This window comes from Cavia porcellus, unplaced genomic scaffold (genome assembly GCF_034190915.1).
Source record: "Cavia porcellus strain 051 isolate PalLab524CR breed Dunkin Hartley unplaced genomic scaffold, mCavPor4.1 scaffold_10, whole genome shotgun sequence".
Taxonomy (NCBI): domain Eukaryota; kingdom Metazoa; phylum Chordata; class Mammalia; order Rodentia; family Caviidae; genus Cavia; species Cavia porcellus.
This window is the reverse complement of record NW_026947493.1, coordinates 64809630-64825518: the sequence shown is the minus strand read 5'-3', so window position 1 is coordinate 64825518 and position 15889 is coordinate 64809630. Positions and strand designations below refer to the sequence as shown.

The window sequence follows — 15889 nt, the reverse complement described above, 5'->3', positions numbered from 1 at the left end:
TTGTGCCCAGAAAGATTGAATGAGGCTGTTACAAGTCCCTAGGAAGGATATGATACTTTAGACGAGCTCTGCTTTCTAAATGGTTAAATGGGAAGAGTAATCTCAAGACTATAGCGTTGTCATTTTTAACAATGTGGTAGATTGCATTATGGCTCCCACTTCCTCACTTTCTTCCTGTTGTATGGGTAAGTTTGTGCATTTACTCTTCTCCCAGAAACTCCCATGTACCTCCTGCTGGAGAACATCTCCCAGCCTGTTGTTACTGTGTGTGAAACATGGCTCATTTGGCCAATGGAAAGTCAGGAGACAAATTGCGCACAGTGGTTTTAAATGCGCTTGAATAATTTTGATCTGGCTCCATGTGCTACTGACACCCACTAGGAAATGAAAGGCTCCAGTTGCCATTCATCCCAGAAAGAGGCCACATGAGAGGCAGAGCAAAGCTCAGCTTGCTGCCTGGAGCCACCTTCCGCTGACATGGCCTGAATCACAGCCAATCATTGACTTGGAAGAGAAGGACAAACCTTTGCAGTTAACCACTGGAATTTTAAGTTTGTTTCCCAATAAAAATGGGCTAATAATCTATTTGATCTTGTACAGTTTCTGCATATTAGTTTCTTTAGCTATAAAGTGGAAAAATTTGTAAGATGTTTGAATGAAATAAGACTATTCAAGAAAGCATCCTTGAATCCTTCCAGTATAATCAATGTAAACACAGGATAGCACTTTTATTTTCTGAAATGTTAGCGATTTAAAGACTCATTTCTGAAAAAAAATGACATGTTCAAGTGATACATGTATTTATATATATGACTGTTTTGTAAAATCACTCCAATATTTAGCAAGAAGCATTTGTGTATTTTAAATTAATGTAACAATTATAAATAATATGGTGAAAATGCAATAAATAATTAGTGGTCTTAGTGTTAGTCAAAAAATCTCATATGACCAACCTCCAAAACACCAGCTCTGAGTAATCACAACATAACAGGAGATAAGGCTCCTTCCCTAATGTGAATTTTGAGCATGGGTAGGGAGATTTGGTGACCTAAGAGCTTACTAGAGTGGAGTTTGTGCCTCTTTGTGTCAAGGTGAAGGGTAACTGTGGGAGACACAGTTTTTTTGGGTGTTAGCTGCTGGGGGACACTTGCTCCCTGCTCACCATTTCTGGGGGTGCTTCCCACAAACAGCTGATAGAATCTGTGTGGAAGGAGGTGTGGAAGTGTTGGGGATGGTTCAACTCGTCACCCACTTCTCAACGCCCTGCACACTTCACCTCTTCAGCTTCAGAAGTAAAAGAAACATGCTCTGTTCCTACACTTGATTAGCAGCCTTTTGTTAAATCATCTGTTGGAAAATCTAAGTACCACTGAGTAGGAAGAAAGGCAGCAAAGGCTGCATTACCAGGCGCATTGATGCTGAACTGCGGGCTGTTGGGGGAGAAGCTGTTGTGTCTCTGCACTCGGCGGCTTGAACGTCTTCCAGGCCACTGGATGGACAGGACTTCTGGCTTGGCCGGGCCCTGCCTGCAACAGAGACAGTGGTGAACCTCAGTGTCCACAGTTTATTCCTACCCTTCAAGCTTCAGGCACAAAGGTTTCTAGGGTACCAAAGTGAAAACTTCTGCCAAGTACTGCTTGTGACATGCCCAAGAGACCTAGGGCAATTTGGTTCTATTATATGTGAATCTGAAAAAGAGAATTTGGGGCTTTTCTTCTTATTCTAATAATTAGAGATCCAAGTACAATTTTTATCTTGTAATTTAAGAAAAACTTCTTTCTTTTGTTGGCTATACCATTAATAGAAAAAACATTTGTGTATCTGTCATTTTTGTTTTTTAATACATGTTTGCTAATTTTTTGATCAAAGTTATACATGCATAGATTTTAAAAAGCCAATTCCATGAATCTTATTTCAACAACAGAAAAAATGCTTTTCTCCCATGTCCAGATTGTAGTGTAAGTGTTGGACTTTTACTGGTTATTATAATGACCTGTTGGTCTGCTCTGCTAAGCTGGAAACGCATGACCTGGTTCTGAAAATTTTTCTTGAATCACTCTTTTGATAGTTTCATTTTCTAAAAATGCTATTTTATAAGTATTAGACATGTTGAATTGTCCTTCTAATTTTATGATTAACTCTTTTCTGTTTTTCATTGCTTTGTGGAGATTTCATCATTTTTATACTGGAATCTTTCTCAGAGAATTACATTTTTGCAATTACAATTTCCATGAGTTCTTTTGTGTCCTTTGAATATTTTATTCAGCAACATCCTGTCCTTAATACACTCTTAGCTTTTTAAAGGTATTGATACTTTTCTTTGAAAAATTTCTTTTGTTGTCTCGATTGTTTCTGCTTCTTCCGTTTATTTCCTCAGGTTTGGTTTGATCTTTTTGGTCCCACCACACCCCGCATTTCATAGTGAAGAAACACAAAGGTGACGTGTGCCTCCCTGGAGCTCCCATTGCCTGCACCCAGTCCCTGCTGCAGGATGGACTGACTAGAGCTATCTCTTCGGGACCCTGATCACAGGCACCATTACAGTACATCCTGGAAGAATCAGGTCCTTCAGAGAAGCAGCTCCCAACTGAGGGATACAACGCTGTCAGAGATCTGGAAGCAGAGAGTGCAAAGGGGGTTTCAGATCTACTGTTCAGTATGGAGACCTTCAATCAATGCCTTAGTTTTAGCATTGTGCCCAGGTTCCCGTATGTGCCAGCTTCATATTTTCTTCCTTTTTCCAGAGAGTACTCCTTTAAGGTTCTTTGGGATGGGAAGGGACAGTCATTTCACAGCAGTAGATAGAGCTTTCAGCATTCTATCCGTCTTCCCATCACCTTGTCACCAGGTTCGCATGGTACAGATGATTTCTGAGCTTCTCTGTGGTTCTGCGATGCTAAATGCTTTGTGTCTTGGTTCTTATATTACCTGATTAAGCTTCAGCTTTCCCAGACTTTTAAGTCTGTTTCCTCAAGATGCAATTCCTTTCAGGTTTCAAGTTTTGCTCCCGTGGCTCTTCTATCTTTATTTTTAAGGGTTAGTGCTTCCTTTTTTTCCATGTAGATTTAATTCCATGTTTGGAGGGTTCAAGGAAGAAACAAAGTAAATCATGTATGTTTAATTTCCAAACTTTAAAATCGCCACGAATTTTCCTGTGACATAAAAACGTCAGCTTTCTAGCAGTGTTGATGGTTTCAGGTATCACTGTTGAAAGCAATATTTCTCTATGTTCAAGTTATAGAACTATTGGCTGTGTAGATATTTATAATCACTTATTGCTGAAATTAAAGCCTTCCTTATGGCTGTTACAGACAACTATCCAAAAGAGAAAAATAACTTGCAAGTCCAGAAGGAATCATCTGTATCCCTGGATATAGAAAAACCTTGGAAAACAGACCAAATGTGCAGATTCCATTAAAAAATGGAGATTCGCATATAATTAAACCGTGTTCCTAGAAATCTAGTGTTTAAGAAAGGGAGGTTTATGTAAAAGGACATGGGTCCTCTAGAGGGAAACATCAGTACAACAGAGTGATTATTTTTGCCACTGGCTATTAGGTACATCCAAGAGACATGGGATTAAAGTATCTCCTATTTAGTCAATTTGCTGAGGCAGATACAGAAATTGTTATACAGTGACATCTGAAAATCTTACCTTTGTGACATCCTAGCTTTACATATCCCTTGTCTCTGAAATTGCCATTTTCACATGAAAAGACTTAGACATTTTACCCAACATGGCATGTCTAACTCATTACTGCAAGATGAATGATACTGTGTGATTCTGCCCTGGGGCAGATAGATGGAATATCAGACTTATCTAAATTTGCTACATTGTAATGAGCCTTTGTATCCCTAGGTTTCACAAATATTAAATCCCAAAGTAATGTCAGTGCTGAAGGGGAAGCAAATTACTACAACTGTGGGAATTTTAATGACACTTGCAGGTTTCAACTCTGGACTGTGTAGAATGCATGAAGTCTTCCTTTATAATATAAATGCCTGAAGACTTTTTGGATACAATGATTTGCTCTGTCTCAGTGAGTCTGCTCTCCTGTTCTTCAAATCATGTGAGGCCAATTTTCCTTAAACCTTTGTTTCAACATATTGCTCTTTTGTTTGCCATCGCCAATAGCAAACCACGATAGAATGTTTCACTTTGAATGTGTATGTCACTCACTACTCCTCTGGAGGGTTCCCTTTACCTAGATTACCTTTCATTTGTTCAGCTTCACATAGTTAAAATGAAGTTGTATCAAGTAGATGTAAACAACGCAAAGTCCCTCTGAATCTCAGAACCTAAGGGGGAAGGCAAATAAGTCCTGGGCTGAGACAGGCATGTAGGAAAGGCGTGGAGTGGGAGCACCTGGTGGTGAGGGAAGAGGATGAAATTCTTTTTCAAGAGCAGTGAAGTCTTCCCAGAGAAAGTGCTGTTCAGTGGTTAAAGTCGGACTTAACCAGATAAGTTACGGGTAAAATGGGCTGGGTGAGAGAAGATGGGCTGATCCCTTCAGAGACAAGAGCATAAGGCTGCTCGAATTCATACAAACGGTCCAGTTCAAGACTTATCTCTCCACGATACTGCATCGCTGATCTCTTGATTCATGGATATCCTGGCTTTCCTTGCTGTCTTTTTCACAGATACAGTCCCTAGTGCTCTCCTTGCCTTTTCTCTCTGTCTTTCTTTCTTTCTCTCTTTCTCTTTCTTTTTTTCTTTCTTTCGCCAGCTCAGAGAGGTGTGACCATGGGGAAAGTGACTAAGCTTCCTTAGATCAGGATAACTTTGCTCTTCCTGCCATCTGATTCACTAGAGACTTCACACTGGACATCCTGGGCACCAACATATGGTAGTATCTTTTCTTCCTAGTTGCTTATTTGCCTTCAGGAAGCAGAATCACAGATTTGGGCATCTCTGGATGCTTTTGTTAAATACTTTGCAGTAATACTCTCCACACGGACAGCAGATTTGCAAGGTTCCCGTTATTTCAACAGTGTTTGAGTTAGAAATCTAGATGTAAAAGGTTCCTTAATTCTCACACTTTGTACTTTTCTTAAAGTCTATATTTTTAGAGTTCCTTCTTCTCCAACCCAACTTCTATGCAGCTGTTGGCAGCAATTATAAGAGTTCACGGCTGGTCAGTGACCTCACACAAAGAGTGTTCATTAAACATTCACTGTATGGTGGCAAATACACAGTACAAGCCTGCAGGAGATAACTCTAGGGAAAAAAATCCCAAAGCACATGGGAAGTGGCAGGCAGAGGGTTTTTCAAGCCTCTTCTCAGGTGGCCAGGGATTAATTTTAAGAGGAGAATTCATTGTATTTTCAGAAAAATCTAAACAAAAGAACAACAATAGAGGCATCATTTTCTCATCAGGAAGATGAAATCGATTTCATTACGCCTCAAGACATTCAGTTATCTTCTGCTCAAAGCTGAGGAGTTGGGTTGTTGCTTTTTTAAAGTTCACTGTTATACTTTGTCATTTAATATGGAATCACCTATCACTGAAAATAGAAAGTTGGTAATGTGAACCCATGGAACGGCAGATCCTGGCATGTATCAGCTACACAAACTCTCTAGATTCTGTAAGTAGAAACCTTTTAAATTAGAACTTGATCACTCTTTTTGACAGTGGAAGTGATTCAAAATTACACTACTTTTAGGCATGTCCTAATAATTATATATCTATTAATTTGTTTAGAAAACTTGATCCAACTGAGTAATCCATTAGCCTGTTCAAAACTTTTTTTTTTTTTTTTCCTTTTTATCAGTACCGGGGATCAAACTCATGACTGCCTGCTTTCAAGGCAGGCACTTATGCTGCTGAGCTAAACCCCCAACCCCAGCCTGTTCAAAACTTAATTGAGTGTTTCTTTCTACTTTATGCTCAAAAGTGAGATAAAGGTACATGGATAGGTTTAAAGTGACATATAGCCAAGATATGTATAAGAGCCAGAGTTGTGCCAAACCCTTCTTTAACTTACAAAGTATGGATCATGACCACTCAATAATGTAGTAGCTGTTGGAATTATTTGCTATCTACACATTTCCAATGTAGGTGTTTCTTTAGCATGAGTGCCTTTATATAGATCAATATTAAAATATCACCACTTGTTTTTGTCACTGAATTTTGCAATCTTTCCCCTTCTTGTTCTATTTCTTTAAATAATCAGGCTTTTAAAAATTTCAAGTCTGCACAGCATATCCAGGTTCATTTATTCTACAAGGTTCTTTCTCATCCTTGCCACTTTTTCAGACTATACTCCTTTGCAACAAAAGCTCAAACGTCATGAGGAAATTTCATGTCATAGAGTTTTATCCCTCTAATAATTTTTTATTTTGGTATCAGCAATCAAACTCACGACTGCATGTTTGCAAGGCAGGCACTTATGCCACTGAGCTAAATACCCAGCCCTTGCTCTAATAATTTTAAATCTTTTATTCTACTGAAACTCATTCACAATTTGCTTTCTGTTCTATATGATTTATAATAGTGTACCTTGCTGTGTGGATTTTTGCTCATGTCTTATTTATATAATAGACTTTCACTTCTTTAAGCATTAGCATCCTGTTAAATGTATATTAGTATCACTTATATTGTCTTTTAAATTTCTCCCTGTCTATTCTCAACTCAGAATTGCTGAGTAAATGAAAGATATCAAAAAAAGAGTGAAATGTTTTCTTTTTAGACTCGAAAAACAAGGCAAGCAGCAAGTGGAGGTCCTTGACAATCGATTTAAATCCATTCATTTTCATTTCTAATTTTCATTAGTACAACGGTTCTCAACTGGTCCTCCACAAAATTGGAACCACTGAAGAGACAGCATATGAAAATGTTTAGTTGCCTTTCTTGACGAGTTTGCTCCTCAGTAGTTTCCATGGCGCATTCCAGGGAATTCTGGAGAGACTGCAGCTGATTCAAAGTTTCCTTTAATAAAAATCGAGTGACAAACTGTTCCAAATTGGAAGCTTCTTGGTAGTCCTAAGGGTGATAAACAAGCACAGTTAAAAGTGTGGTAGGGGAAATTAACCAGATACCACTTCCCCCCATGTGTCCTTTAATCTCAGACTAATTCTAAATAAGGAGACAGGAGAGAAGGGAAAACGATACATTGACTGGTGTGTGGGGCTCAACTTGCCTATCAGAAGCAGGGTAAAGGGGCTACAGAAACTGACTACAGCTGCCTTGCAATTAGGAAACGTGGAGAACAGACATATGTAGAAAAGTAAAAATAATTCTGGGAAATAATAAATAGGGTTGAAGTGTGACTAATGCAGGTTTTGTTCTGTCTCATTTAAATGATGACCATGCCATCATACACTTTCTCTATTACCAGCAATACGCAGTCATGTCTCAGCAATTGGCCTAATTCCCTTGATGTATTTATTATGCTTGATCTGTATTATGCTGAAGGCAGAGGAAATTATGCATAGTTATTTTAAAATTCAGAAAATGTTAGGCTTGGAATATTCCTACAGTTTACTAAATCTGCTCATGTCCCTTGCTGAGTAACTACCTGAAGTTCATTTGCAGCTAATTTCCAGCATAACATTTCCTTCACAAAAGCATCATCCGTCCATCAGCTTCAGGTCTACGTAAAGATCGCTGCAGCCTTAACAGCTGTAATGGTAGAGCCTGTCTAGGTAGGTGACTGAACCCTTAAGTAGTCATACCTGGCACACTATGCAGTCTCAGGAAGAACCAAGGAAGAAAATCAGGCCAGCAAGAATGAAATGTCGCCAGGACCAACCTGAGATCATGGGACCAGCCAACTAAATCTGACTTCCTAGGGGTTTTGGTAGGAACAGTATATTCAAGTTCGAGGAAGTAAAGGATTGGTTTGGCTCTGCCCCTGAACACACTGGAGTGTGTGCGTGCGTGTGCGTGTGCGTGTGCGTGTGTGTGTGTGTGTGTGTGTGTGTGTCTTCAAAATATAAGACTAAAACAATGATGGTGAAAAGATAATGCAATGAGTCACAATGTGTTGTGGAATCAGAAGACACATTTGTAAACCTAAGCAAATATGACTTAGTTATTTAATTTCTTTACGTCTCAACTTTTTCACTTATAAATCAGCCTGGGAACTCCAGCACATATTCCAATACAAGAATATTCTGTGTATCTATTAACTCTAAATTATAAAATATTGAACTGTGACTGCTCGATATAAGTTGTTTTGGAATTTTTCTGTTAGTGCAACCTAATATAATTAAAAAACATATTTTTTTCCTAATCTGAGATAGCAAAAGTTTCCTTCATCAGTCTCTTTTTTAGCACATTATTTGCAGGTAAACAGCACAGGAAATTTTTCTTAGCTACCATGCCTAATAGTATTATTTTAAAATAAAAAAAATTGTAATGTCTTTAAACTTTTAAGAAAACTATAAAACAAATACTATGTTTATTACAATCATAAGGCTTATTATGAATTAAATTCAATTTAAAATATATAGAACATTTAATTTTATTTTATAGTTTCCTATAAAAATTTTAAAACATTTTTTGACACAGCCTCACTAAGTAGTTCAGGTTGGCCTTGCAACCACTTATAGCCCAACTTGGCCTGGAACTCATGTCGATCCTCCTGCCTCAGCCTCCCTAGTACTGGAATTACAGGTCTGTGCTGCTGTACTGTTATGGTTGATACACTGTGGCAAATTGAAAAGTTTAACTAAGAGACTCAGCAGGGATTAAGGTTCTAACTTTGTAAATACCTTCATTCTGTGCAAGAGGAAGGCACAGATATTTTTTGAGTGCTACATCTGCCCTGGGGGGAGCTGGTTTGCATACCACATAATGGAGGAAAAGAGGCTTGCTCTTCCCTCTTTTGCTCTGGTTGCTCTTGTTGGCTGCTGCCTTGAAGTGTTATGCCAGTGCCATGCCACCCTGCCTTGGAGCCAGTTGAGTATGGACTGAAACCTCCACAAACAGTGAGCTAAATAAACCTTTCCTTCCTTAATTTGGTGTTGAGTATTTTGTCTCAGAAACAAGAGAAAAGTAACCAAGACATACACCCAGCTAAAACATTTTAAAGTGTGCTTTTTAAAATCAAGGCAAATTTCTTTGGAGATGGAAAGAAAATATGTATTTGAAAAAAAGCTTTTTGATTCTTTTTACATAGTTGTTTGCATTTTGTCAATCCACATTGCTAAAATTTATTAAAATGATGACAAATACTAATACATAGAGATTATGCAACTACTTTTGTATCTCAGTATATGCTGACTAATCCAAAGCGAATGACACAAGTTTGATTTTTATAGACGGTACTGAAAAGTGAAGGAAGCATTCACTCACTGAAGAATAAACCATCGTGTTGGCCAAGTATTCTTTCATTGAAATATTAAATATAGGCCATGTCATGTCAGAACTATGAGATGTATGTACATTTTCTAGTTAGTTGATCCAAATACTGCAGTCACTGCAATTTGATTTTGGCTTCTTGGACACCAAGGTTATGCCTTATATTTCCATATCCTTCATGGTGACCAGAGTAGATATTCACTCACTACCTGATTGTTTCACAGATAAACTCCTACACTAAAATTGATTGCATTGCTATTGTTGCTCCCACATACAAAGATTTTGATGCCATTAAAGTTAGATACCTAGGGAAAGTTATAATTTGGCAACTAACTGCTTCATTGTTGCTTCCTTACAGCCAATCAGGAGGTTTTGATGATGCTGATGTTTCCATCTGACTTGAACCAGAGAGTTTTCTATCCCCACCAGCCACCCTTTAGATAGCATTGTGAAACGTCACGACTCATTGGTTAATATATTGGGCAGAAATCTTGCTGCCTTGACATTGAAGGGGTGGTAGGTGGGGAAATAGCTTTGAAAGATTAAGTTTTTTGAGTCAATTATGAAGGCTTGATGTTGTGTGCTGCCCTTGGAAAATAAAGAGAAGAGTTTGTTTCCTGATATTCCTGCTCATCCTACAGGCTCTCTGGCACCACCATCTCTGCACGTGGCCTTTCCTCGCCTGGAACCAGCCTGCCTCCTCATAGCATCAGGCACAGTTCCCTTCCTTCTGTGCAAGCCTGTGACGCCTTTTCCTAGCCAGGGTATAGGAGTGTCACTTTGTATTGCAATCTGTTGTTTACTGTTTTTCTGCCCCATTTTCGGTCAGCTCTTTATGGGTAAAGATTACGTCTTATTCATCTGTTCCTCCAGAATGCTCAGGATGAAGACTGGCTCACTAGCAGCTGCTCTGTAAATGCTTAAAGAGAATGGGAGGAATATGTGAGGGACCCCCCTGTGAAGAGGAAAGGACCCAAGGAAAGTCTGAGCCCCAGGCACTGCCCTTGGGCTCCCCAAGCCTGCTCCCTCCCTCTGCACCACACCCTCGTTGTGTGTTGATGCTGTAGTCCTGCTTTCTTGGTCCTGTGGGCTCTGCAATAAAGGGAAATACAACTCTGCTCTTTGCAGACTGTTTGTCCTCATTTCATTTCCTAGATCATTTGGAGTCTTCTTTCCTTCCTTTATTCTGGTTCTTAAGCTCTGGGCCTGCCGGCCTAGGTGGTTCAAATCCAATCTTGCTTCTTTTCTCTCAGATATGCAGCAGATGTTCCTTTGGAAGTCAGTGGCAAAAGAAGCAGATGGAAAATTAAATAGATAACAAGCTGGAAAATGTCAAAGCCTGGCCCTTTTTATTCTCAACAAATGTGTTGGTTGTGAAGGTACAAAAAGAGATCTTTGGATTCCTCACTACCCTGAAGATTGATATGTTGGTGTAAAGGGCATGTCCTTTGTACAAAACCCAGAATTTGAAAGACGGGCAGAAAGAGCCATCAATCTAATAATGTACTAACCAGTAAATGTGCAGATGACACTGAATATCCTGATTCTGCTCTTTATTTCAAATACAGCTTTGTCTGTCATGCTTATTAGTAGAAATATGACCAAATGGAAGCCAACACTACATTCTTATCCCCATAATACTCATTCAAGTCATTGATAAATCTCAATTACATGAATCATTAAGTGGAAATCAACAAAGTAAAATTAATATTTCTATTTTTGCCTTTGGAAAACCTGCAATAAACATTTCAATCTTCGTATTTTCTTTTGTGGAGCTGGAACAGGACTAACATTCATCCAAGTAAAAATTCTAGCACTGAGAGCATAGTATTTTGAAAATCAAGTTTCTTAGGGGACTGCTTGTGCATTTTAATTGTCAAATCATTTCTTAGTAAGCAAGCTCTGCCCATCTGGTTGATGGAAAAGAGGAGATGTTAGTTATTAACCCACTATGAATCATCTGAGTTAATTAGGAAAATCAGAGCATGAGGCTTCCTTGTTTGTATTCGCCCTGTTTGAAGACTAATGAAGCCAGTGACAGTAGTCTCAGTGTCTCCTTGTTTATGAGGTCAGAAGCGATCACATGTAGCAGGGGGTACTGCTTCTAACTGCCTTTTGATTCAAGCCCCTGTGGCTCTTGCCAGTCTTGTGTGAGACATCTGTGCCAGTTTCCTTAACAAGAAAAAACATCACGCTGCAAGGATAAGGTTATGTCTTTCTCTTTCACGATCCTTCTCAAAACTGTGACTTTCTTTTTTATAATAACTGGCATGCATACATTACCTATTTCTTACCATTTGAAATAGCACATAGTTTTTTTTTCCCTCAAACATGGAAAATAGCAAATTTATTATTAAAAAAATGAATAATTGGTTCTTAACTGTCTTAAAAATGGGTTGAGGTTGCTGGACATAGTGGCATATGACTATAACCCTCTCTACTCTGGAGGTGAAGAAACATCGGAAGTTTGAGGGCAGGCTGAGCAACTTAGTGAGCACTTATCTCCAAATAAAGCATTAAAAAAGAAGGACTTGAGGTGTAGCTCAGTCTACATCACTTTCTAGGATGTACCAGCAAAAATCTCCAGATTTAAACACTACCCCCCCACACACACACATGTGCACAAGACAACGGTTAATTCCAGGTATGTCACTGGAAATCTTAAAAGGTAAAACAAGAGATCAATAATTTCAAGCTACAGATTCCCAATAAGTAAAGTGACAACAGATCTTCAGGTTAGTGAGAGAGGAGACATGGATCTCATTTTGGAATAAAGTATTATTAAACAACCAATTGACTGAAGCAATCTCTTATCTTGCTTTTTGATATTCATAGAGTGAAGGTAGAAAATACTTTAGAGATGAGGTGTGCTAGTTAGGACCTTTATCTTGCCACACTCTGTTATCAAGGGCTCATCTTATGGTGTCAAGGACTTGTTTTGTGTAGGTTTTACCCCGCCCCCCCGGCTTCTTCCATTCCTATTTTGCACCAGGAGCACGTGGCCACTTGGATATCTTTACTCAAAGAGCAATCTCATCTCCCTGAAGTAGTCCTATTCAAACAGTGGCATTTCATGAAAATGTATTATGGGATGGGGACATGTACAGAGTCAGTCCAAATCCAGAGATAATAGTGTAGGTGAAAAGCCGGGTCCTATCCAAAGGCATCTAGTAACAGTGTGGTTAACAATCTGCGTCTACATTGTATTAAATGGAATATAGAGTTAAATATGACACAGCTTCTTTTCTGGGAAAAATCTAAAATATAAATAAAGAGTAAAAGAAAGTAGGAAACAGAGAGGAAGGCATTTTAGAGATGTGGAAAGGGATCAGGGAGGAAAGAGGATTCGAAAATGATTGGAGTGTGTGTGTGTGTGTGTGTGTGTGTGTGTGTGTGTACACCAATTCCCCAACATAAATGCTATCCATTAGGTATGGCAGACATACCCCAATTAAAACAAAGAATCTTGGTCAGAGGATGGTGACACCTAAATTCCGATCTACACTTGTGCCACCGGACAGCTGTGAGAACTTAGACACATGTTCAGCCTTTCCAGTTTCTCTTTTCCTAACTGTGTGAATAAGGACAGTTATCATAAGCTTACTTTGAGGATTAAGCTAAATATGGCATTTAGAGTGCACAGTGTGGTGTCTAGCTCATAGCTTTGGATAATGTTCATGGCTGCTATTAACATAATAGAGGAAGAGTATTACAAAGTCTAATGGACAGATCATTATCTCAGAATTCATAAGACTTGGGTCTGTCTGCTGTGAAAATAGGCTACATCAGAACTGCTGCTAGAATAAATGCATACTTGGTGTTTGGTGTATAGTAAGCTCTCGGCAGACATTAATTTACTTTCACATATATTTTCTACTGTATGCCTTTTACCTTACTGCTAAAAAATGTATATCTCTGACATACAGATTTATTGATATATTGAAACTTTGGTCAACTGCACTCAGGTTTGGAGGAGTGTCAGGTTTAAATTGTAGAGTTCAACTACAAAATTAATAAAAAAGTTTCCATTCTTATCCTGTTTCTCATCAAAGATAGTACATGGGGCATGACTTAAAAATCTGAGCCACATTCCCTGCTTTCCCCTTTGTGACATCTGAATGTTGTCATTCACAATCCCCCAGAGAGCACCTCATTTGCAAGTCTTTCCAAAATCCTTTGCTCAGTCTCTGATTTATTGCTGTTTTCAAGTTTCCTCCCAGATCTAGTCCTCCAGCCTGGATCAATCTGGCTTTATTTGCCCAGGTTCACTCCCTTGTTCTCGCTCATAGAAATTTGGAGAGCAGAAATATAGCAACCAGAGGATTTATGACGAGATCCACCTTAGTAACTTAGGGGTTGAAGAAACTGAATTTTTTTACACAAAAACAAAGCAATAGGAAAACAGCACGAAGAAAGATTCCAACAGACAACAAACACAACAAAGCTAGCAGACAGGGCGTTATCAAAGTGAAACTGCAGGTAGATAAGGATAAATTCACTGCCACAAGATCTCTACTGCCTGGTGTCCCTGGATTCATGGAAGAAATGAAGGGAAGAAGTGGGATCCATCACAGTCCTGAGAACAGAGACTTTGAAGTAGCCAAGAAATAGTCACTGGCTCAACGGGAGAGATATTTTACCCAAAGTGGGTGAATGTAAAAATGGGAAAGCACAATAACACCAGCGAGGCTGGAACTGTACAGCTTTTGTAAACTCTTGCAGTTAAATTAGCCATCCCCAATGGTATGTCAGGAGGGACCCATGTGAAAAGACTCTGCTGAATGTGGAATCAAAAATGAGCAGGTTCAGATAACAGAAACCAGATAGGAAGATAAAAAGCAGGGGAGAAGAACAGAGCCAGGAAATTTCAGAAGAAAACTATATTGCTTTGTGTTCTCTGTCTGTCTGTCTGTCTGTCTGTCTGTCTCTCTCTCTCTCTCTCTCTCTCTCTCTCTCTTGTCGGCACTGGAGAGTCAACCAAGGGCCTCTGTAATGAGCTACATCTTCACCAACACTCTCCCCCTTCTTCATTTTGAGACAGGCTCTCATCAAGTTGCTAAGGCTGTCCTCAAATTTACGATCTTCCTGCCTCAGCTTCCCAGACTTAGTTCACCACCATTTCTTCTACCACATTTTTCCAATAGTATGAGACAACCATGTCAGAACTTTTGTGAAGTCAGAAAACCAATTCTGAACACAGCCAACTTTCAAAGATTTAGAAAACATATTTTTTAAAAAGTAACAACAGAAAATCACTAGTGTCAAAGTCTATGTAATATTGTAAAAAAAGTGGAATAGGTACAGAATAAACTGAAAGCATATAAAAAAGATAGACCATGATCTGATCAGTATATAAGGAAGAATTTATAAAGCTAAAAGACATTAAGAAAAACTTAAGAAATGAAATGATACTATATATTATGAGCTCAGAAACGTGCTAAAATTCAGAAAACAATTAGAAATAAAAAAATATGATTCCAGAGATCAATTCTAAGATAGAGGAACATAAGAATAAGTAAACATACAGTATCTTAAAGGAAATGAAAAGGAAGAAAAATAAAAATAAAAATTGTAAAGAAAAGAAACAAACAGGACTTGAGAGGACATGATACATAATTAAGATAAAATAAACAACTTATTAATAATAGAATCATTGAAGACGTGTAGACACTAACCTAGGAACAGAACAAATACTAGAATTTTGTAATCAATAATATTTCCTTAAGCTATAAAAATTTGATATTAAATGTTGTAAGTATACTGTGGAATAGAAATATTAACTCAGAACAAATACACCAGGATGTATTTTAATAAAATTATTGGACTTTAAAAAGGCAATGCAAAAATTATTTGTGCATCTAGCCATATAGAGCAAATGACCTGTGAGGTAAAAAATAAAACAAGTAGTTTCCAAATGTGACACTTTTATGTCAGAATAAAGTGTAGTAACGTAACGTATTTAAAATAAAATGGATTTGAGGATTTTATATAAGGAAAAGAGACTTCAAAGATAAAGAGTCTCTTTATGCTAAAAAATGTAGGAACACAGATATATTATTCCCATAAACTCATAAATCTGTTAGAAAATGAGCAGGAGCAGCCAAAATGACCAGAGAAAAGGCAGCATAAATGCTGATGGCCTGAATTCTAAGTACAGGTGCATTTCTGTAGAAGCCTATCTGGAATACATTTTAGACTTCGTGAAAATAGAGCATTAGGCTAGCCATACATTATTTTTAAATGATAGATTCCAGCAGTGTTGACAGGCCATATAAAACAGACGGCTGGCAGAGATGGGCCAACTGCTCAAGTTTGCTGACCTGATCCAGACACAGAGCATCAGAAGCAGCCAACATCAAAGCGGAGAAAGGAGACAGTTATGTGAGTCCTGATATGCACTGCCAGGTTCAGTCTTGTCACCTAAGCTTCGGATTCAGTGAAGAATTTGCAGCAAATGCAGAGATGAGACAAACAGGCTGAGTTGTACCACAGATAGGTAACCAGCAAGGTGCAAATTGTGAGCACTCTCTAGATTCTGCCACAGATCAATTGTACAAATAAATACAGTGGATGAAGGGCTAACC

At 38.4% G+C, this 15889-nt stretch overlaps 1 protein-coding gene across 2 annotated transcripts in view; it reads right to left on the bottom strand.

Moving 5' to 3' along the window:
* The window catches only part of Necab1 (N-terminal EF-hand calcium binding protein 1), a 157428-nt gene that overhangs the window by 32145 nt on the left and 109394 nt on the right, over positions 1 to 15889 (bottom strand). For both annotated transcript variants that reach the window (XM_003479884.5, XM_063257540.1), the window contains exons 6-7: positions 6847 to 6983; positions 1405 to 1526 (exon numbers count right to left, since the gene is read on the bottom strand). In XM_003479884.5, coding sequence (XP_003479932.3) covers positions 1405 to 1526; positions 6847 to 6983 — 259 coding nt within the window. The remainder of the gene's footprint in view (positions 1 to 1404; positions 1527 to 6846; positions 6984 to 15889) is intronic.